Consider the following 24,467-nt stretch of genomic DNA (forward strand, 5'->3'; position numbering starts at 1 on the left):
ATTCAAACTGTTTCATATAAATGCATATTTTTGTCATCATTCCTCAACCCCCCCTCCCCATTCAAAACCCCCTTAGGGGTCTACTGTTTAAAGTCCACTTCTTATTTGTATCCTCATAAAAAGAGTTCAACTTTTACACACTCCTTAAGTTGATTCCACCCCCACCCTCCACTCCCACTCTCCAACAAAATACGCGTGTATTTATTTTTAAAGGAGATTCCAAATACCAATTTTCTCAACCGTAACGTCCTTCGTTTTCGAGATAAAAGTATCCTCTAACAAATCATTCATTTGTCAATTAATTTATCCCCCTCCCTTTAATTGGATTTTCAAGAAATGAATACATGTTTATTTTTAAAAGAGATTCTATATACAAATGTTCATGTCTGTAACATCTTCAGTTTTTGAGGTATAGACCTAAGTATCCTCATAAAAATAATTCAACCCCTTTTTCAGTCCTTTTTACAACCCCGCCCTTTAAGTGCTTTTCCGAAACAAAAACATACGTGTTAGTTTATTTTAAAATATATTTCAATTACCAATTTTCACGACTGTAATATCTCCAGTATTTGATATATAAGTATACTCATAAAAATAATTCAACACTTTCTTCAATTCTTTTCACCCACCCCACCCGCTAAAGTGGATTTTCCGAAAACAAAAAATACGTGTTTCCTTATTTTTAAAGGAGATTCCAAATACCAATCTTCACGTCTTTAAATTGTTAAGTTTTGAGATATACAAAGTAGATACATCCATTTTAAAAATTCACCCCCCTTTCGCCCCCTTAGCAACGGAATACCCAAATATCCTCCCTCAGTGAGCCGATTGTAATACAAATGTATCCTCAAAATTTCATTTCTTTATGGCAGTAGTTTTGGCTCGGCGATAATGAATCAGTTAGTCAGTCAGTCTGTCAGTCAGTCAGGACATGTTATTTTATATATATATAAGCGAATCATGTTTTCGTGATGGAAAATAGTATAAGATGTAAACTGCGACGAGAGGGAAAAGAAATCATAAAATACACATAGAATAGATAATAGACATATAATTGAACTGAATGATTTCAGTACAACGTGTGATGATATGGAAGGAGAACGGGGAGGATGACATCCTAGAACCGCACGCTTGTTGGAACTGCCTAGTGAGACCTGGAGTGTGAGTGCTAAGTGTAGGGGCAGGTAGGAATCGGTTTTAGGGTTCACGTCACAGTCTTTGCGTAGTCACCATCCTAGGGTGGGGGGAGGGAACGAAACAGGTGATAGGGGGTTTGAGTGAAGTGCGGGGAGGGAGGAAGTTGACCACGGAGGAGATGTTTCAGGAGGGGATGATCTCGGGCTAGGGCTCGTTGGGATGCTCGTTGGAAATGGGTGAGGATGTAGATATCTAGTTTCGGGAAGGGGGAGATATCGTAAAGATCCGAAATGTGGTAGGTGAGCGGAAGGCAGAGGACATGACGGACAGTACGACTTTCGATGGAAAGGAGGGGGCGGAAAAGGTTGGGGGTGGGAATGGGCCACGGCTGCCCAGGCTCTGAGGCCGTAGATGACAGGGGATCGAACGAAGGTTTTGTAGGTGAGGATGAGGAGGGAGGAATTCAGACCACACTGGGTGCCGGCGAAGCGACGCACCAGGCGAGCACGGGTGGCAGTCTTAGGTTTGAGGTGTAGGAAATGGGGGCAGAAGGTGAGGTGCTGGTCGAAGTGTATGCCAAGGTATTTAAGGATGGTTTGGGTTCGGATAGGGGTGTTGTGAATGAGTAGTTGAAGTTGTTTGGAGTCACGGGTACTGCTGGACATGCCACGACGGCGACGATAGAGAATGGCTTGGGTTTTGGTAGTATTAAGTTTCAGGGGTCATCGGTCACACCAGGATATGAAGGAACTTCACAGTTAACTGACTGAAAGGAATAGAGAGAGGCAAGGATGGCAGTGTCATCGGCAAAAGTGAAACAGTGGAAGGGGTTGGGGAGGTTGTGGAATGTCGACGACGAACAGTATGAAGAGGAGGGGGGAGAGAGCGGAGAACCTTGGGGAACACCTAGGGTAAGGGAAAAGGGTGAGGATAGCTGGTGGCTGATGGAGATATGGGTGGTTTGATTCGAGAGGTAAGATGCAATGAGCCGGACGTAGGAAATTGGGGTAGGAAAGAAACTGAATTTGAACAGGAGTGCAGGGTGCCAGGTGGAGTCAAAGGCAAGGTGGAAGTCAAAATTGATGAGGAGTGTAGGACGGTCGCGGCTGAAACTATTCGAAGTGATCTGGACAAGCGTAGGAGTTGGTCGGTTGTGGATAGTCCAGGACGGAAAACCTAATTGGAAAAAGGGGAGCACATGATTACTTTGAAGGTGGGGTGGAGACGACGGACTAGAATTTTGTCTACGATTTTGGCAAGAACAGTGATGAGGATGATGGAGCGATAGGAGTCAAGTGCGAAAAATGGTTTGCCTGGTTTCGAAAAGAGGAGCATTGTTGTGTGTTTCCAGGAGGTGGAGTAAAAGCCGATTAAGATGGAGGTATAGAGAGTAGCCAGGATGGTTAGAAGGGGTAATGGTGCTTGACGGATATGAAGGTAACGGGTTTTGTAAGGCCCTGGGGCGGTGTTCCGGGATTTAGAGAGGGCAGATTGAATTTTGGACGGTGTGATGGGCGTGTCTAGGGGGTTATTGAAAAGGGTATGAGAAGTGGAGGGAGGGAGTGAGTGGCGGGGAGGAGGCTAAGGTAAGGTAGAGTTGTGAATCAGTGTAGTCGAAATCGGAATCAAGATGTGTGTTGAAGCGGTTGTGAAAGTGTTCGGCAAAGATGTCCAGTTTCTCCGTGGCGTTAGATGGAGCAATGCCATTTTGGAGAATCGGGTATAGGGGTATGGACTTGAAGCCTAGGAGACTATTGAGTTTTCTCCAGTATTTAGAGGGATGGTTGTGAAGAGAATTGAGGGTGGTGCAGATTTGGGCTCAGGAACGGCGGGAATGGGCGGCAAGATAGTTGCGGATGGATCGGAATGTTTGGCGGTCAAGGCGAAGAAAATATGCGTCACGGGAGGATGTGAATTCTCTCGGAGATAGCACTGGGAGAGCTTCTTTTTTTTGCTAGTTGTTTTACGTCGCACCGACACAGATAGGTCTTACGGCGACGATGGGACAGGAAAGGGCTAGGAGTGGGAAGGAAGCGGCCGTGGCCTTAATTAAGGTACAGCCCCAGCATTTGCCTCGTGTGAAAATGGGAAACCACGGAAAACCATTTTCAGGGCTGCCGACAGTGGGGTTCGAACCTACTATCTCCCGAATACTGGATACTGGCCGCACTTAAGCGACTGCAGCTATCGAGCTCGGTGGGAGAGCTTCTATAGGCGGACAAAGTGTGGTGGAAGTCTGGGCTGTGAGGGGATTTGAGAGTGGTTGGGATACTGGAATAAGAAGCAGAGGAAATAGCAGAAAGGATGAATGTATTGAGGTGGTCGACGGATTGTTGGTCAGTGAGAAAAGAGGAGGGTTTTTCTACGGCTTGAGGCAGATGAGTACGGTAGGATGGCCAGTCTGATTTTGAAACGCTAACGATGGGGACTGGTGGTGGATGGGTAGGGCGGTTGTTAGTGGTGAGAATATAGAGAAGGACGTGAAAGTGGTCGCTGCAGATTCTGGGTAGGAGCTGAACTTTCAGGAGGTGAACAAGGGAGTTGTGGGCGATGATGGCATCCGGTGTGGTTTTGGATCCGGGGCGGGTATGGCCTGGGAAGGGGTCGATGGAACAGTCTATATCACTAAGAAGTTATTGTAGGTCATTGAGTTCACGGCGGGGGCGGTAGGTGAGGTTGAGGTCAGCGAGGAGTAGGAAGTGGGGGAAGGTGTCAGAGAGATAGTGAGGTGGTCTGGAGGTAAGGGAATGTGTGACCGATGGTAGATGGTAGCGAGGTGAAGGATTCGGGATCGGAAGCAAACGGTTACAGCGATGGATTCGGCGAGGGAAAGGGGGATAAAGAGGGGTGTGATTACGAATAGGATGTGATGAGCGGGTGGCGATAGATGAGCTCTCATGGCCTACGTCATGGGGATTGTCAGCGCGGTGAAATACAGTATAAAGCCAGGGAGGTGGGCAAACGTATGGGAAGCAGCATGGTTTCATTGAGGAGGAGGACGTCTGAGGGGTATTGGATGGTGAGAGCCTGGAGGTGGAGATGCTTGGAGTGGAAGGATTCGATGTTGAGGAATATGTTGGAGATGGGTGTAGGGGACCGGTTTCTGGAAGGGACTAGGGCCATTATCAATCTAATGTTTCGAGGGAGTGAAGTTGAAGTGGGTGTTGAGGCCGGAGTAGGATGTTTGGAAGTGCACGTTCAAGATCTAGTTGGCGGCTGCTTGGAGCTGCATGGACTAGGGGACGGTTGAAAAGATGGATATTGAGGAGTGAAATAATGATAAAGCGTATGATGTCTTCTAAGGTGGGCAGAGGGAGCATGTAGGTCGGGTATAGGTATCAATGGTACGGATAGGGGCAACCATGTCAGGGTGATTCTTGGGAGGGGAAGTAATTTGGATAGGATTCCCCGCAGATGTTACATTTGCGGGGCGTTGGACATTCGGACAACGGGAGGAGGGATACGGCTCAGAGCAGTGACCACACACCGGATGTTCGGCGGTGCAGTGTGCGGCACTGTGCAGGTTGTAGCTCCTAGCCTGATCATCATCATCATCATCATCATCATCATCATCATCATCATCATCATCATCAAATGCTTTCATTCACCACCCTGAGGGGGTGGGGTGGACCCCTAGAGGGCAAAACCCTCTCTCTGGTCAGGAGAGATCGTGTGGTATGGAAGAAGTGATGGATAGGTCAGGTGGGTGGAATGGTATTGTAATTTCTGGGTTAGTTTTAATGGGCTGCGTGGTTGAATGGGACGTTATAGAGGGATTGCAGGTATGTGGCGGGGGGGGGGAAGCGTTCATTTTTTCATTGTTTCTGATCCAACACAGAATAAATAAATAGGTTCAACAGCCGAACATACAATGATATATGATGAAGTTTTCAGTGATAGGATCAGAATGATAGTAACATACATTGCCACAGATGACATGTGAAGTTATGAATGAAAATGTGATTTTCTTACATAGTTCAATGTTATTCGAAAGACGAATTGTAGATCGTGATACACTAAGGTTAATGGTGATTCGAGCCTATGGTGAGCAGAGAACTGTTGTTGTCTGAGAATGACTATTGGGGATGTATAGTATAGAATGTGGGGTTGGATTGAAAGTAAGCGTTTACCTCAGTACAGTCTGTCCCCTTGGAGGTGGCCGATCTTTGGAGTGAGTGAGAATGCGGTGGTAGTGGAGTGGGGATAAGGTATAGTAGGGGGTGTTAGGTTGATCTCAATCTCAATCACTACTGATCTACATTTAGGGCAGTCGCCCAGGTGGCAGATTCCCTATCGGTTGTTTTCCTAGCCTTTACTTAAATCATCGCAAAGAAATTGGAAAAATATTGAACATTTCCTTTGGTAAGTTATTCCAATCCCTAACTCCCCTTCCTATAAACGAATATTTGCCCCAATTTGTCCTCTTGAATTCCGACTTTATCTTCATATTGTGATCTTTCCTACTTTTAAAGACACCACTCATTCGTCTACTGATGTCCTCCCACGCCATCTGTCCACTGACAGCTAGGGATTAGAATGTGGATTGGAATGTGACCTAATTGTTGGGATCAAGGGCCTTGTTGAGGAATCTCTGGAAGAGTATGGAGACGTATCAGTTTATGGGAAAGGGAAGATGGCATAAAGGTCCTTGGTGTGAAATAAAGGAAGGAGTCGGAGATCAATACGGACAATTCGGCGTTCTAGGGACAGAAGAGGACGATATAGGTTGGGTTTGGTGTGGGCTACGGCTGCCCAGGTGGAGTGACCATAGGTAATGGCAGAGCGGATAAAGGATTTGTAGGTGAGGAGGAGGAGTTTGGTGTTAAGACACAGCTGATGCCGGTGAGCCGACGTACCAGATGCAATCTTTTGGAGGATTTGGATTTAAGGTTGAGAATGTGAGGGCGTAATGTGAGGTGCTGGTCTATGGTGATTCCTAGGTATTTGACGGATGGTTGGGTTCGGATTGGGGTCTCATCCATGGTGAGTCGGAGATTGGCCGGATTGCGGGTGATAGAGAAGCGCCTTTTGAGAGTTCAAATTAGGATAGACTGTGTTCGGGAAAGATTGAGGCGGAGGAACCATGAATCACACCAGGAGGAGAAGATGTTTACGAAGGAATGCAGGGATTTGTTGATGCTCTAGACAGACGGGAGCGGGGTTAGGATGGCGGTGCCATCGGCGAATTGGAGGATTTGGATGGGTGGTGGTGGTTGAGGGATGTCAACGACGAAAAGGATAAATAGCAGTGGGATAGGGGAGAACCTTTGGGTACTCCTACAGTCGTGGGGAAGGGCGGGAAGAGATGGCCATTGAGTGATATACGGGTGATACGTTTGGTGAGATAGGCAGCGAAGGACCGAATGTGGGAGAAAGAAGACGTGAAGAATTGGAGCTTGAAAATTAGGACGAGATGCCATAGAGAATCGAAAGCCAGGTTAAAATCTATGGTGATCAGAAGGGATTGACGGGCTAGGTTGAAGTTATTGTCTATTGACTGGATTAGACGGAGAAGCTGGTGAGAGGTGGATAGACCGGGACGGAAACCACACTGGTATGAGGGTAGAAGGTGGAGTGATTGCAGGTAGGGGTGTATTCGATCGATGAGGATTTTACCCAGGATTTTGGCAAGGATTGTGATGAGTCAGATGGGGCGATATGAATCTAGGTCAGGGTGGTCTTTTCAGGGTTTGAGGAACAGGAGCATTGTGGATATTTTCCAGGAGGAGGGATAGAAGCCCGAGGTTAGGGATGAATGTATACAGGGATGCTAGGAGCATGAGGAGTTAAATTGGTGCTTGACGGAAATGGCAGTATCGGATTTGGTCAGGACCTGGGGTAGTGTCTCGGGTGCGGGTTAAGGCATTGGTTATGTCGACGGCGGTTATGGGGTTGTTTAGGGGGTGGGGTGTGAGTTTAGGAGAAGGTTGAAGGGAGGGGGAAGAAAGGGTGTTATCTGGCGGTCGTGAGAGGTGCAACATTCACCGTCAATGCGTTACAGACTCTTTCATTATGTGGTGATCGTTTTCTAAATATTCTGCCTTCTTACTTTGCTCGGCGAGGTCCCGTTTCTCATCCGTGCCTTTGATCCCCCTTTCCTTCCCCAGTATAAGGTTCTTCTCCGTTTTAGATGCTTTATATTAGTTTATGCCTAATGGGTTGTTCAGGTAATACCCATTTCAGAGTATCTGAAACTTACATTGTTTTCCATGGATCGACAAATTTCTCTCCAAGTTGGATTTCAGAAAGTAAAAATTGTTATACTGTACCTACATTTGGCTTCTTGTGTAAATATATTTTGAGATAATTTCAGATTTATCACATATTCAAAACTCATTGCAAGATTATACACACTTAAAAGAACCATCTAATACAAATATTTTGTAGGGGAAAATCACCGATCTTTCCAAGAAACACAAGGAAAGAAGGACTTACTGCGAGTGCTATACACATGACGGCGATGCCCAGACCGACACTGTGGCTATCTAACTCCTGGAAGTCCAACTCGGCTCCAATGAAGGCGAACAGCATCGGCTCGAACACGTCCCAGATGAGGCCGAAGTGAGCAGCTACAGGATTCTGTATACAAAGAAGAACATGTATGAACATCTTGAACAGCCTCACCGATTTGCTTCTGTCGTCCCTGAACGCTTCGGTGTTTCTCCATTTGTTGCGAGTCCTAGACTTTTGTCTTCTTCTGTCCCCAATGTTCAAGCTTCGATCATATTCCAACTTAATCGTTGGAAACTAGAAAAAAATGTCGGCTAACTACAGGACTTGCAAGCTGTAAAGCGCACCTTTGAAGTTTCGTCATGATCCGTTTTACCGGATTTGCTATCCAGGGATACTTCAGCGCATGCGAGACTCAGTGCGATAGCGGGTTGACGAATGTGTCAGTGCTAAGAATGGGCATTTTTAACATTTCCTGGTATCTTGGTATGTTCTGTTTCTGAGTATGTTTTTCGTATGTAGTCTTGTAGCAAATGAGCTCTAACATACAAAAAAAGCGTTCCAGGGTCTATGTGCACATTTCCTTCTTCTCCGTGTGAGGAATACCAGGTGGCTCCCGGACGCCGTACTTTCTACTTATAAATGTCCCGCATGCATAAGTGATGTGTGGGGTGTCTACCACCTACTTTTAACAGGGGAACGACTGCCAGCGGTCAGGTTACGTCAGAATAAGAGATAAGAAACAGTCACACTCGCAGCATGTTACTCAGCGTTCCCGGTCGAATGCACCCCTTGCATTAGTAAACATCGTTTTCAACCGCATACTTCTAGGCTGGTGTATGGTACAGCCGCACTATATTTACTGTCTGCTTATCGACAATGGCTAGTGTGTTCAGCAGCGATGAATACACATACATTACTTTTAACTGGACTGCCTGGTCGGAATGCAACCGAAGCTCCAAACAGACATATGCCGCCTACACAAGTATTTCACCGAACAGTACCGTGTTTGTTTCATACAAGCAACTCTTTTATCGCGTGGAATGTCTACACGTGTATAAATTAACACGTTATTAAATTTCCTTTTCTGCATCTTTGGCGTGTTACCAAACAGTTGCGGCGATTAGGGGGTGGGGAGAGAAGGGAACGTCGCCCCCGCCCCTCGCCACTTTGTGGAGTAAACATTACATATTCACTTTAGCCACATGGAACTAGGAATTTTTTTTAATTGCTTTACGTCGCACCGACACAGATAGGACTTATGGCGACGATGGGATAGGAAAGGCCTAGGAGTTGGAAGGAAGCGGCCGTGGCCTTAATTAAGGTACAGCACCAGCATTTGCGTGGTGTGAAAAAGGGGAAACCACGGAAAACCATCTTCAGGGCTGCCCACAGTGGGATTCGAACAAACGATCTCCCGGATGCAAGATCACAGCCAATTAGTTTTAAAAGAAACGTTATCTGTACAAGCCTTTGTATCTTATCTGCTAATTCTTTCCTTTATTTTCTTTAATTTTATTAACATAATATATGGCGGAAATAAGCACCAAATGCCGTTCGTCGCGGCTAACCGATTTGTATAGCGCTACGGCAAGTAGTGGAGACTTTGCATGTGCTGTGGGGAAGGGTAGTAGGGGTATAATGTTTTTGCCAAGGTCGTGGACACTGAGTTATAATTCACCCGTATGACGCACGCATTCGTCAGTCTGGCAGCCTCTTCAGTGTCTGTTAGTTCCTTAGTGTGTATTAAAATACTAAATAACTTTTAATTGCATGATCATGCCGTACTTCTATTTAATTGTACCGGCAGAGCTAGCCGTGGAGTTAGGGCCGCGCAGCTGCGAGCTCGCACCCGGGAGATAGTGGTTTCGAATCCCACTGCCGGCAGCCCTGAAGACGGTTTTCCTTGCTTTCCCATTTTCACACCAGGCAAATGCTGGGGCTGCACCTTAATTAAGGCCACGGCCGCTTCCATCTCATTCCTAGACCATTCCCGTCCCATCGTCGCCATAAGACCTATCTGTGTCAGTGCGACGTAAAGCTAAATAGTAGAATATTTTTTTACAATTGGTTTTACGTCGCAACGACACAAATAGGAATTATGGCTACGATGCGACATGGAAGGGCTACGCGTGGAAAGGAAACGGCCATGGCCTTAAATAAGGTACAGCCCCAGCATTTGCCTGGTGTGAAAATGGGGAACCAAGGAAAACCGTCTTCAGAGCTGCCGGCAGTGGGATTCGAAACCACTATCACCCGGGTGCGAGCTCGCAGCTGCGCGGCCCTAACTCCACGGCTAGCTCAGCCGGTACAATTAAATAGAAGTACGGCATGATCATGCAATCAAAAGTTATTTAGTATTTTAATACACACTAAGGAACTAACAGACACTGAAGAGGCTGCCAGACTGACGAATGCGTGCGTCATACGGGTGAATTAAAACTCAGTGTCCACGACCTTGGCAAAAACATTATACCCCTACTACCCTTCCCCACAGCACATGCAAAGTCTCCACTACTTGCCGTAGCGCTATACAAATCGGTTAGCCGCGACGAACGGCATTTGGTGCTTATTTCCGCCAAACATTATGTTAATAAAATTAAAGAAAATAAAGGAAAGAATTAGCAGATAAGACACAAAGGCTTGTACAGATAACGTTTCTTTTAAAACTAATTGGCTGTGAGCTTGCATCCGGGAGATCGTGGGTTCGAATCCCACTGTGGACAGTCCTGAAGATGGTTTTCCGTTGTTTCCCATTTTCACACCACGCAAATGCTGGTGCTGTACCTTAATTAAGGCCACAGCCGCTTCCTTCCAACTCCTAGGCCTTTCCTATCCCATCGTCGCCATAAGTCCTATCTGTGTCGGTGCGACGTAAAGCAATTAAAAAAATTCCTAGTTCCATGTGGCTAAAGTGAATATGTAATGTTTACTCCACAAAGTGGCGAGGGGCGGGGGCGACGTTCCCTTCTCTCCCCACCCCCTAATCGCCGCAACTGTTTGGTAACACGCCAAAGATGCAGAAAAGGAAATTTAATAACGTGTTAATTTATACACGTGTAGACATTCCACGCGATAAAAGAGTTGCTTGTATGAAACAAACCCGGTACTGTTCGGTGAAATACTTGTGTAGGCGGCATATGTCTGTTTGGAGCTTCGGTTGCATTCCGAGCTGGCAGTCCAGTTAAAAGTAATGTATGTGTATTCGTCGCTGCTGAACACACTAGCCATTGTCGATAAGCAGACAGTAAATATAGTGCGGCTGTACCATACACCAGCCTAGAAGTATGCGGTCGAAAACTATGTTTACTAATGCAAGGGGTGCATTCGACCGGGAACGCTGAGTAACATGCTGCTAGTGTGACTCTGTTTCTTATCTCTTCATATTCTGACGTAACCTGCCCTCTGGCAGTCGTTTCCCTGTTAAAAGTAGGTGGTAGACACCCCACACATCACTTATGCATGCGGGACATTTATAAGTAGAAAGTACGGCGTCCGGGAGCCACCTGGTATATATTGAAAGTTGGGTATACCTTATTCTTACATCCTGTACGGTATATATAAGGAAAATGAAAGGCCCAGTAACACTGCCTTGTGGAACCCCTCTGTCAATCACTACATGATCACATAATGCTTCATCTACTCTAATTCTTTGAGTTCTCTTTTTTTAGAAATTTAGCTACCCATTCAACCACTGTTTAGTCTAGTCCAATAGCCCTTATTTCCATTAGTAGTTTCTTATTATTTACTGTACCTTTGATAGATCAATAGCAATACAGTTCATTTGAGATCCTAAATCTAAAATATCTACTATATCTAAAATCTGACGATAATGGACGTGCTAGCGTGAGAGTTTCTTAAAACACCGGTGGAGAAAATGTACATGTTTGTTTGGATGAAGAAAACTTGAGTGAATACAGACTTGTCTATTATTGTCCAGGAAAGGAAGTTAGGACAACATTATCATTGACCCTTTGTATGACGCTACCATCTTGAGGGACAGTAGAGAGGAAGAAGGGAAGAGTACCTTAACGATGATGATGATGATGCTTGTTATCTTAAGGGGCCTGACATAGGTCATCGGCCCCAGACCCTTAATCCTGGTATGGTTTCGATCATTCCTGGTAGGTCGAACGCAGTGCGTTGTATTCATTGGGGCCAGGTCAGTCCAAACTTTAGTCACCTCGGGTGTGATTCAAGGTAGTGTGATAGGGCTGCTTCTGTACACGATATTTACGCTGGATCTATCAGGTTGTGTGTCGTCTACTATGGTACAGTACGCTGATGGCACCATCGTTTACAGAGCCATTCGCAATGAGAACAACGTAAATAGGTTAAATCATATCTGGATAATGTGGCTCTGTGGTGCAAAATAAATAGAATGTCTATAAATGTACATAAATATCCGCTTAACTAGAGTAAGATCACCGTTACAACACCAAATTTCTCTGTGAGGTAAACACCTCATGGCTTGCACCTCAATAAAATTGCTTGGCATTCCCATTTGCAGCAATTTAAAATGAAACAATCATGTTGAGGATATAAGGTGCAAAGCATACAGAGTCTTTGCATTCATCCTCAGATCTCTACTAGGAGCCAGAAAGAAGTTCACATAGCCTATTTGACATTAGTACGGCCAATACTATTGTACGAACTTCCTTCCTGGCATCCCAGAACATGATGAAACTAGAGGGATTTCAACGCCGGTCAGAACGACTAATTACTCAACACGGTCATTTAAATACAGCTAGGTCACTGCTCCCCATAACAGATCTCTGTAAACAAAGAGATATTGCTTTTCTGAGAAAGTCCCTCGCAGGTAACATTTGCATCAACCCTTTCAACTGCATACAGCTGAACTATCATTCCGCTCAAAGAGGTCGAAGTGCGCCCCTTCCCCTTCATTTACAAGAGCACCATCATATCAAAGAGGCTTCTTTACTCATTCTGCTCGGCTGTGGAGTGAACTCTCACCACGGATAAAAGAACTATCTGCAGAAATTTTTTGTAAAGAAGTAAAAATAATGTTTATATAACGAAACCTTCCGTACATAACATAATTTTTCTACTGTGTGAATGCTCAGTATGCATGCGTCTATGAAAATACGGGAATGTTCTGCTATTTCTTTCTCTTACCGATCAAGTGAGCTTGCATTCGGGTGATAGCGCGTTCGAATCCGACTATCGGTAGCCCTGAAGATGGTTTTCCGTGGTTTCCCATTTTCACACCAGGATAATGCTGGGGTTGTACCTTAATTAAGGCCACGGCCGCTTCCTATCCCATCGTCTCTATCTTTGTCAGTACGACATAAAGCAAGTTGTAAATATATATTTCTTCATCTTTCCACGACAGTAGCCAATCAAAAAACCTCCTCTTCAATTAATCCGCCATCTTTAAACGGCGGCCTAGCATAGTTTAGCTTAACTCTTTATTCGTGACATACTGTAGCACAACATAGCTTGGCATTACTTAGCATAGTGTAGCTTAGCTCTTTATTCGTGACATACTGTAGCACAACATAGCTTGGCATTACTTAGTGTAGTGTAGCTTAACTCTTTATTCGTGGCATACTGTAGCACAACATAGCTTGGCATTACTTAGTGTAGTGTAGCTTAACTCTTTATTCGTGACATACTGTAGCACAACATAGCTTGGCATTACTTAGGATAGTGTAGCTTAACTCTTTATTCGTGGCATACTGTAGCACAACATAGCTTGGCATTACTTAGTGTAGTGTAGCTTAACTCTTTATTCGTGACATACTGTAGCACAACATAGCTTGGCATTACTTAGGATAGTGTAGCTTAGCTCTTTATTCGTGACATACTGTAGCACAACATACCGACTCGTTGGCTGAACGGTCAGCGTACTGGCCTTCGGTTCAGAGGGTCCCGGGTTCGATTCCCGGCCGGTTCGGGGATTTTAATCGTCTCTGATTAATTCTTCTAGCCCGGGGACTGGGTGTTTGTGTTTGTCCCAACAGTTTCCTCTTCATATTCACACAACACACTACACTACCAACCACCACAGAAACACGCAATACTGATTACATCCCTTCATATAGGGTTGGCGTCAGGAAGGGCATCCGGCCGTAAAACAGGGCCAAATCCACATGTGCGACACAGTTCGCACCCGCGACCCCACAGGTGTGGGATAAGCGGCAGAAAAAGAAGAAGAAGAAAGAAGACTGTAGCACAACATAGCTTGGCATTACTTAGTGTAGTGTAGCTTAACTCTTTATTCGTGGCATACTGTAGCACAACATAGCTTGGCATTACTTAGTGTAGTGTAGCTTAACTCTTTATTCGTGACATACTGTAGCACAACATAGCTTGGCATTACTTAGGATAGTGTAGCTTAACTCTTTATTCGTGGCATACTGTAGCACAACATAGCTTGGCATTACTTAGTGTAGTGTAGCTTAACTCTTTATTCGTGACATACTGTAGCACAACATAGCTTGGCATTACTTAGGATAGTGTAGCTTAGCTCTTTATTCGTGACATACTGTAGCACAACATACCGACTCGTTGGCTGAACGGTCAGCGTACTGGCCTTCGGTTCAGAGGGTCCCGGGTTCGATTCCCGGCCGGTTCGGGGATTTTAATCGTCTCTGATTAATTCTTCTAGCCCGGGGACTGGGTGTTTGTGTTTGTCCCAACAGTTTCCTCTTCATATTCACACAACACACTACACTACCAACCACCACAGAAACACGCAATACTGATTACATCCCTTCATATAGGGTTGGCGTCAGGAAGGGCATCCGGCCGTAAAACAGGGCCAAATCCACATGTGCGACACAGTTCGCACCCGCGACCCCACAGGTGTGGGATAAGCGGCAGAAAAAGAAGAAGAAGAAAGAAGACTGTAGCACAACATAGCTTGGCATTACTTAGTGTAGTGTAGCTTAACTCTTTATTCGTGGCATACTGTAGCACAACATAGCTTGGCATTACTTAGTGTAGTGTAGCTTAACTCTTTATTCGTGACATACTGTAGCACAACATAGCTTGGCATTACTTAGGATAGTGTAGCTTAACTCTTTATTCGTGGCATACTGTAGCACAACATAGCTTGGCATTACTTAGTGTAGTGTAGCTTAACTCTTTATTCGTGACATACTGTAGCACAACATAGCTTGGCATTACTTAGGATAGTGTAGCTTAGCTCTTTATTCGTGACATACTGTAGCACAACATACCGACTCGTTGGCTGAACGGTCAGCGTACTGGCCTTCGGTTCAGAGGGTCCCGGGTTCGATTCCCGGCCGGTTCGGGGATTTTAATCGTCTCTGATTAATTCTTCTAGCCCGGGGACTGGGTGTTTGTGTTTGTCCCAACAGTTTCCTCTTCATATTCACACAACACACTACACTACCAACCACCACAGAAACACGCAATACTGATTACATCCCTTCATATAGGGTTGGCGTCAGGAAGGGCATCCGGCCGTAAAACAGGGCCAAATCCACATGTGCGACACAGTTCGCACCCGCGACCCCACAGGTGTGGGATAAGCGGCAGAAAAAGAAGAAGAAGAAAGAAGACTGTAGCACAACATAGCTTGGCATTACTTAGCATAGTGTAGCTTAGCTCTTTATTCGTGACATACTGTACACAACATAGCTTGGCATTACTTAGCATAGTGTAGCTTAGCTCTTTATTCGTGACATACTGTAGCACAACATAGCTTGGCATTACTTCGCATAGTGTAGCTTAGCTCTTTATTCGTGACATACTGTAGCACAACATAGCTTGGCATTACTTAGCATATTGTAGCCTAGCTCTTTATTCGTGACATACTGTAGCACAACATAGCTTGGCATTACTTAGCATAGTGTAGCTTAGCTCTTTATTCGTGACATACTGTAGCACAACATAGCTTGGCATTACTTAGCATAGCTAAGCTTAGCTTGGTGCAGCTTATCTTAGCTTTCTATGTGTGATGGCCTTTAGAGCGGGTATCAGGAAAGAAATTGCTAGTAGTAAAGTTCAGAAAACACGGCAGGAACCTTTTGAATTATCCGTCATCCCCTTCATGATGATGGATAATGGACATACACTTACAGATCCGTTGTCCCAGCCTTGTTGTCGCCAGCCGTGACACGCCACGAAAGACGATAGGATACATCCCAGAGTCCCCGCAGCGTCGTAGCCCACGGCCTCGCTGCCCATCACCGCCAGCAGACCACCTCCAACCAACATCAGCGTCCGCAGAGGAGTCACATGGGGCTGTAACAGGGAACATGTTTGAGGACGTGTAACCGTGACTTGAACTGAGGATTAACAGTGACCGTGAACGTCATGTCTCTTATCTCCTACCACAGCAATGTTATGGCAATGAATGAGTTACTAGCATTGTGTCTTAGACAACGACTGTTAAACCCCTCCCTACCCGGCAGATTGCTCATAGGAAATGTAATGGACATCAACAGAATTACGTCTATGTGAGCCGGGATGAGTGGCTCAGGTGGTTGAGGCGCTGGTCTTCTGACCCCAACTTGTCAGGTTCGATCCTGGCTCAGTCCGGTCGTAGTTGAAGGTGCTCAAAGACGACATCCTCGTGTCAGTAGAGGTTCACTGGCAAGTAAAAAAACTCCTGCGGGACTAAATTCCGGAAACTCGGCGTCCCCGAGAACCCCTAAAAGTAGTTAGTGGGGCGTGAGCCAATAACAGTATTATTATTATTATTATTATTATTATTATTATTATTATTATTATTATTATTATTATTATTATTATTATTATTATTATTATTGCGTCTATGTCTTCAATCCGGAACGAATCATTTAGGGAGAGGGATAATTACACGGTAATGATGACGATTGTCACTCAAAGGCCCTAACATCTAGGTCAACAACCGTTGAATGATAATTAGCACAATGGATTATCTGCCGTAATTCCTTCTTGAGGACCGAAACTCGCCGAAATAAATAAGTTAAGTTCATAGTATCCTTTGTCAAGCATATTGTCTGCGAATAAACAGGCTGTTTTTGTCGAAGAAGGAATTGAATATTTGCATGTTACTGAAAGAGAAATTTATTATAGAAATTGTATGCAACGGGAGAACTCAGTAGTTTCGTCTCTCGTTCTGCTGATTTGTTCCATCATCGCCAAGCTACCAATTCAGGACAGATGTTGAGACTATTTCTGGGGTCACGGAGCAGCCCCACCCAATTTTAGTTTTGACCCGAGTTTTAAGGCGACGACTGGCGCCACAACTTTTGGGGTTAAAATCTCAACACACGATCGACCGGGGTTCAGCCTTAACATTGCACCAGGCAAGCCACTGAGCTAATCACTTCAGATATGTCCTAGTCTATTGAGTGGTGCCGTATAGACAGGAAGACCAGAAAAATGTTATATATGATACCGTTTTACCGTACCAATAATAACAAACGTATTATGTAATTTAAACTTGTGTTACTTAGCTCTTATCAACGCCCAGCCACGAGAAAATTGGTGACCAAAATATAATGAAAATCGGTACATAAATTCGGGAAATAAGGCACTAAATTCTAGGCTATACATTATTTTATTCACGTTGGGTGAAATGGTAATTTAAGGAAGGCCTAAAATTTAATTCTCAAATGTCTATTTCATTAGTTGTCTCATCGAAAAATATAAATATTACGTAACTAAAGTTGTATAGAATACCATTTCCGACCATTTATGTCTTACACAGTTTTACCGTACCGGCTATTGCAACAGAGATATTCATGAATTTAGAATGTTGTTGCCTAGAGCATATCAATGCCGAGCATCGCTAATACAGAAACACTGTTCAATCGTGATAACTGTCGATGGTCGTGGTCGTCGTAAGGTGAAAAACCACGTGGTCATCAACACAGATCTACAAGGAAAATTATGAAGATGATTATCTTTCTTTCTTTCTTTCTTAATCTGCTTACTCTCCAGGGTCGACTTTTCCCTCGAACTCAGCGAGGGCAGTGTCCTGGAGCGTGTGACATTGTGTCGGGGATACAAGTGGGGAGGATAACCAGTACCTCGCCCAGGCGGCCTCACCTACTATGCTGAACAGGGGCCTTGGTGGGGGATGGGAAGGCTGGAAGGGATAGAGACAAGGAAGAGGGAAGGAAGCGGCCGTGGCCTTAAGTTAGGTACCATCCCGGCATTTGCCTGGAGGAGAAGTGGGAAACCACGGAAAACCACTTCCAGGATGGCTGAGGTGGGAATCGAACCCATCTCTACTCATTTGAGCTCCCGAGGCTGACTGAACTCCGTTCCAGCCTTCGTACCACTTTTCAAATTTCGTGGCAGAGCCGGGAATCGAACTCGGGCCTCCAGGGGTGGCAGCTAATCACACTAACCACTACACCACAGAGGCGGACGAAGATAATTATAACAATTAAAAAACGCGAAGGAACGATCGTTTGAAGAATAAGATAAGAAGGATTCATGAAAGTAGGAAGAAGGATTGGATACGTTGATACCACTGAGTCGGGAGGAAACTAAATGTGAAGGCCTACAATATCGAAAGCCCATAAAATTGATCGACAATAACATTAACTGACTATCGTTTGTTGTGATTTGCATTATCTCTTCTGCTGTCACTCATATCCGATAAATGATATTAATGCTTCGAGCCACTTGAGCTACTCGATTAGAACAGCCTGTCTGAAAATTGGTGGGAAGTAGCTGGGAAGTTAGCATGCTATTACTCCCGTTCAAACATGTACTCATGTGACGCATTAGTTCATCAAAGTATTCTAGTTATTTGATCCCTGCTCTGAGGCGCTGGTAAGAACAACGAGTGTGCACACTTAACGGAAAATGGCAGAGCAGTGTTCACCGCTGTCTGTGGCTGGATTATTCCAGCTTTGGAAATTAGTACTACTAGAACGCCAGCGTAGTACTGTTCGTCAAAAGTGTGAAACTGCCGTTTTCATTTGATTGAGCATTTCATATGGTAGAATTCCTTTTAACCGTCTCATTCCAGTCAGTTAATATTGTATTCTAATAATTATATTGATATCATCGTAATGACCAGAGCCTGGTGTTTAAGCGTTAATAGCAAATACAGTATAGGGAATACGTGCCACTTTGCGAGATATCGCAAGAAACTGATTGCCAGCGCACCTAGCGCGACAGCCTTGAAACTGAGGGTAGTAGTACAGTACACACTACGAACTATGCCGAAAGTGTCAGGTTCCAAGTCGGTTTTAATTAAGAAGTGGTTACAGGAGTTTCCGTATTTCACAACGGGTGGTAAAAGTATATTCTGTGACGTTTGCAGCCAAGAGACAAATGAAACTTGTTTTATATTTCCCCCTAACGAGTTATTATCTATTTAGCAAAATATGATTAAGCATGATATTTTAATTGATGCCTATTATTATACGTCAAAAGAAGCTGCCAAAAGGTATTTTAGAACCTGTTTGAGAGTCTATTTTAGGCAGCTAAGATAACATTTAAGTCCCTAAAAATCCTAGATCCAGTAATCACTATTGCATGTTTCTGTGGTGGTTGCAAGTGTAGTGTCTTATCTGATTATCAAGAGAAACGTGTTGGAACAAACACAAATATCCTGTTCCCTAGCCAGAAGAAATAATTAGACGCGATTAAAATCCCTGATCCTGCCGGAAATCGAATCCGGGACCTTTTAAAACGAAGGCCTCTACGCTGCCATTTATCCATGGATTCGGACAAAACGAAATAATTATTTAGTTTCATTATTTCTATCAATTTAAACATGCAATTTTTGCAACCTCATGTAATTTACATCGGGTCGCCATGTACGCCACTGTCAACGTGTCTCAGTTTAGTACGGGTAATGTCTACAGTGCATTTGTTAATAGGTTGAAATTCTAAAGTTGCTGATTCAAGTAACAGCTATACTGTAGCCTGCACAACAGTCTCCTTTCTCTCAAGTCTTTCCAGCCCAAACTTTGCAAAATTTTTGTAACGCTACTCTTTTGTCGGAATTCACTCAGAAAAAAAACGAACTAATTTTCTTTAGATTTTTCCCAGTTCTGAATCAACTAATCCTGGTGAGGGTCCATTACTCTAGCTGAGGTCTTACCAGAGACTTGTATGCCCTGTCCTTTAAATCCTTACTAGAACCCCTAAATACTCTCATAACCATGCGCAGGGATATGCACACTTTATTTACAATCATGTTTATCTGATTACCCCCCAATGAAGATATTTCCTTATATTAACACCTAAGTACTTACAGTGATCCCCATACTGAACTTTTACCCCACCGAAGCAGTAATTAAAACTGCGAGGACTTTTCCTATTTGTGAAACTCACAACCTGACTTTTAAACCCGTATATCATCATACCATTGCCTTCTGTCCATCTCACAACATTCTTGAGGTAATTGTGCAGTTACGATTTTGTGATTTATTTATTACTCTATAGAGTATAACATCATCCCCAAAAGAGCCTTATCTCTGATTCCAGTTCTTTATACATATCATTAACATATGTAAGAAAATATAAAGGTCCAATAATACTGCCTTGAGGAATTCCTCTCTTAATGATTACAGGATCAGATGTGATAATGCTTCACTTACTCTAATTCTCTGAGTTCTATTTTCTAGAAATGTAGCTAGCCATTCTCTTGTCTAGACCAATTATACTCATTTTTGCCCAACCTACCAAATTCCATAGATAGGTCAATCGGGATACAGTCCATTTGACCTCCTGAATCGAAGATATCCACTGAGTCGTATTACTTACATCATCCCTGTGCGGAATGAACCAACTGAGGAGTCCCCAGGACGTTCCAAATACAACCCCAATCAGTAAACCGATTGGTCCTTGAAGAATCCGCCACGTCAGATCTCCTGGAGAAAACAGAGTACAGAGATAAGTAAATATATTTAGGGGCACATAATGAATAAAGAAATAATTTTAATCATGAGGTGGATGGGGCTCAAAGTTTATCCCTGTGTCCTTGAGAGGACTCGAGTTACACTGGCGAAAAAATATCCAAACACCAAGAAGGCGTTGTGCTAGATTAACGAACGTTGGTAGGCGTGTTTATACATCTGAAATATGACGTTGGCTCAAATTGCCCGAAAATCGCATTAGCGTGGCGCTAGTAGTGGCCCCATGACGTTGCACAGCTGTGAGATTGGACTGAGCAAGTGGGTCAAGAATGCCTTTACGACGACGGAGAGGCCAGTATCAACAGCTCGCGGCGGTTGAACGAGGCCGTATAATAGGGCTACGTGAAGGTGGATTTTCCTTCCGTGCTATTGCAGAGCGACTTGGCAGGCATGTACCCACTGTGCATCCGTGCTGGCAGCAATAGTCACCAAAAGGTGCGGTCGCAAGAAGACCGGTCTCCGGACGTCCCCGTGGCACCAACGAGAGAGAGGACCGGCGTATGACTGCGTCTGCAGCAGCAATTCGAGCGACAGTTGGCACCACAGTGATGCGACGAACTGTTCGAAATCAGTAACTTGAAGGACAGCTCCGAGCCAGACACTCTGCGGCGTGTATTCCACTTACCCCCAAACCACCGCCGTCTGCGACTTCAGTGGTGTCAAGCGAGAGCTCAATGGAGGATGGAGAGGAGGTCCGTTGTGTTTTCCGATGAATGCCGGTTCTACCTAGGACCCGGTGATGGCCGTGTGTTGGTTAGAAGGAGGCCAGGTCAGTGCCTGCATTTCACCTGTCTGCGGCATCGACACACTGGACTTACACCGGGAGTTCTGGTTTGGGGAGCAATTTTCTCTGACAGCAGAAGCACTCTCGTAGTTATCCCACGCACCCTGACTGCAGATGTGTACGTCCGTCTGATGATTCGACCTGTTGTGTTGCCATTCATGAAGATCATTCCCGGGTGTAATTTCCAATAGGATAATGCACGCCCCCAGGCCACTGTTGTAACCCAACGTGCTCTACAGAGTGTCAACATTTTGCCTTGGCCTGCTCGATCCCCCGATTTGTCCCCAATCGAGCACGTATGGAACATCATTGGACGACAACTCCAGCGTCATCCACAACCGGCATTAACCGTCCCTGTACAGACCGACCAAATGTAACAGGCACGGAACTCCATCCCATAAGCTGACATCCAGCACCTGTATGACATAATGCCTGCATTCAACAGTCAGGCGATTACACCGGTAATTAATGGACCAGCACGGCACATTTGCGATGGCTTTTCTCGCGCGGTTATTAACCTGTAGCCTTGTACATTTAATCAATTAAATATGTCACCTCGACATTGCCAAAATTTCCGTATTCTACATTCCTTATTTTATGGTGTTTGGTTATTTTTCCCATCAGTGTATTTGAATATTTGACTTGAGATATTCACAAAAAAATGTTAATGTTAACATCTGTTGCCAGTGTAAGTAGTTACTGACCCATTCTTTAACCAAGGAAATGAGTTTCTATCGGCCATCTTATGTAAACTGTATATTGGAGGTGACCTGATATCTCTTAAACTATGTTAGAGTATGAAGCACTGGAGTTGAGTCCCGACGTTTAGTGAAGAACTGCACTGTTAGAAATAAACATTTGTCTGTGAACGATATAATTGTAGTGTCTATACCTAGGTACGCTGGACTCCGAACTCTGATTCTTGCGGATATTACCCAGAGCTTATTGAGCAAAGTACAGTACATCTTCTGATAGTTTTTTTTTTTTTTTGAAAGGAGTTTGGAAGTAATTGTAAATTTGTTGTTCAAAACCGCTTATAATCGTGCTTAAATGTAATGATTTGACGACAAATACAGTGATAGACGGGGCAAAACATTGTATTTTTAAGTATGAGAAGGGGTGAATCGGGAAGTTCATCGATGTCCCAAAATGAACAGGGCTGTTTTGATCGTGCGTCCGACTTCTGATCCCTAGTTGATAGTTTCCTTGTCGGCTGAATATTCAATTTTCTGAATGACGTCCAACAATTCTGGCACTGGTCTTTGGCGAGTGGAAGGTCTCAGTGTCACCCGACTCTCAGCCATAGGAACCATCCAGTAGATTTTCAACTTTCGTGACTATGCAGTGGTTGAATTGAAATAGGCCGGCCGCCCTGGAGGGCGCCACCTCAGAAAGTCTGAAGCTCGGTGGATGAGCCCATACACCGGACCATTCACTGCGTCCTCGTGCATTCTGTGAGCAACGACTAAAATCAATGCACACAATGTTTAATTGCTCATCAAAGTTTGAACTAAAATTTTAATAAGCTTCCTGCATGAGCCGTTTCACTCAACAGGAAAATCAAGGTATTGAGCGACATTTAAAACATAATTACAACCAGCTTTCAAACAGGAAAAAACGATTTCAGAATAATAAGCTTCAGCAACAACTATCAAACGCCGAAATATCCTTTATTTTTGGTTTCCAGTATATTTGTTACTCAAAATGCAAGTTAAAACACCAAGAAATTGGCCGTTTGAGTTGGCTTTAAAAGTGTATATTATCTACTTAAAAGTAATGATTTGGTCCGCCTCTGTGGTGTAGTGGTTAGTGTGATTATCTGCCACCCCTGGAGGACCGGGTTCTATTCCCGGCTCTGCCATGAAATTTGAAAAGTGGTACGAGGGCTGTAACAAGGTCCTCTCGGCCTCGGGAGTTCAACTGAGTAGAGGTCGGTTCAATTCCCACTTCAGCCATCCTGGAAGTGGTTTTCCGGGGTTTCCCACTTCTCGTGCAGGCAGGCAAATGCCGGGATGGTACCAAACTTAAGGCTATGGCCGCTTCCTACCCTCTTCCAGTCTTACCATCCCCACGCAAGTCCGCTGTTCAGCATAGCAGGTTAGGCCACCTGGGCGAGGTACTGGTCATCCTACCCATTTATATCCCCTGACCCAGAGTCTGAAGCTCCAGGACACTGCCCTTGAGGCGGTAGAGGTGAAATCCCTCGCTGAGTCCGAGGGAAAACCCGACCCTGGAGAGTAAACATATTAAGAGGAAGAAAAAGAAGAAGAAGGAACGATCTTGGAATAATAAGCTTCAGCAACAACTATCAAACGCCGAAATATCCTTTATTTTTGGTTTCCAATGTAATTATTACTCAAAATGCAATTTAAAACATCAAGAAATTAGCCGTTTGAGTTGTCTTTAAAGATGTATATTATCGTACTTAAAAGTAACGATTTGACGATAAATACAGCGATGGACGGAATAAAACAGACACTGACCACGAACGAAACTGCTCTAGTTAAACGAAGTGCGGTGCAGATTATTTTCATGACGCGAAATGATTCCTTCTCAAACGTATTTTGAAAATGATTCCATGTGGCTATTTCTAGCCAGGTGTAGCCCTTGTAAGGCACACCCTCCGATGAGAGTGGGCGGCATCTGCCATGTGTAGGTGTATAGGTATGTTCAGTCTTCAGCTCTAAGGCTGGTTGGATCCTCAACAGCTCCACCATCAACTGTCATAGATGGCCTAGGCATCACTGAAGAGGCGAACAAGGGAAATGAGGAGCGAGGTAGTTTCCCGTTGCTTTCCTTACATATCAATCTGCCAGGCCCACTGAAATGCATGCACCAACCGACCCTATGAGCAACATTTTCATACCATTCATAGCAGGGACTGGCTGCAGAAGGAATGGCATTACTAGCATCACTCATACCTCAGTCACTTTCATATTGTCAAAGCCAAGAATAAGACAGAGACAGATCTATAAAAGTAACAAAATTGCTCTAATCTATACCAGAAGACATAGTGCACTGCAAACACTAGGTCCTGCCAGCAAAGGCATCATGTGTAGGTAACTGCGTGTTATTGTGGTTGATGATGGTGTTATGTGTGGTGTGCGAGTTGCAGGGATGTTGGGGACAGCACAAACACCAAGTCCCCGAGCCAAAGGAATTAACTATTTAAGATTAAAATCTCCGACCCGGCTAGGAGTCGAACCGAGACCCTCTGGACCAAAAATCAGCAC

The 24,467-nt window shown here is 44.5% G+C and overlaps 1 protein-coding gene across 1 annotated transcript in view; it reads right to left on the reverse strand.

The window, feature by feature from the left end:
* LOC136877068 (sodium/hydrogen exchanger 9B2) overlaps positions 1-24,467 on the reverse strand; it is a 76,944-nt gene that overhangs the window by 9,395 nt on the left and 43,082 nt on the right. The window contains exons 6-8 of the mRNA XM_067150885.2: positions 20,299-20,405; positions 15,658-15,822; positions 7,573-7,716 (exon numbers count right to left, since the gene is read on the reverse strand). Of these exons, the coding sequence (XP_067006986.2) occupies positions 7,573-7,716; positions 15,658-15,822; positions 20,299-20,405 (416 nt within the window). The remainder of the gene's footprint in view (positions 1-7,572; positions 7,717-15,657; positions 15,823-20,298; positions 20,406-24,467) is intronic.

The sequence above is a fragment of the Anabrus simplex genome, chromosome 7 (assembly GCF_040414725.1).
Source record: "Anabrus simplex isolate iqAnaSimp1 chromosome 7, ASM4041472v1, whole genome shotgun sequence".
Classification (NCBI taxonomy): domain Eukaryota; kingdom Metazoa; phylum Arthropoda; class Insecta; order Orthoptera; family Tettigoniidae; genus Anabrus; species Anabrus simplex.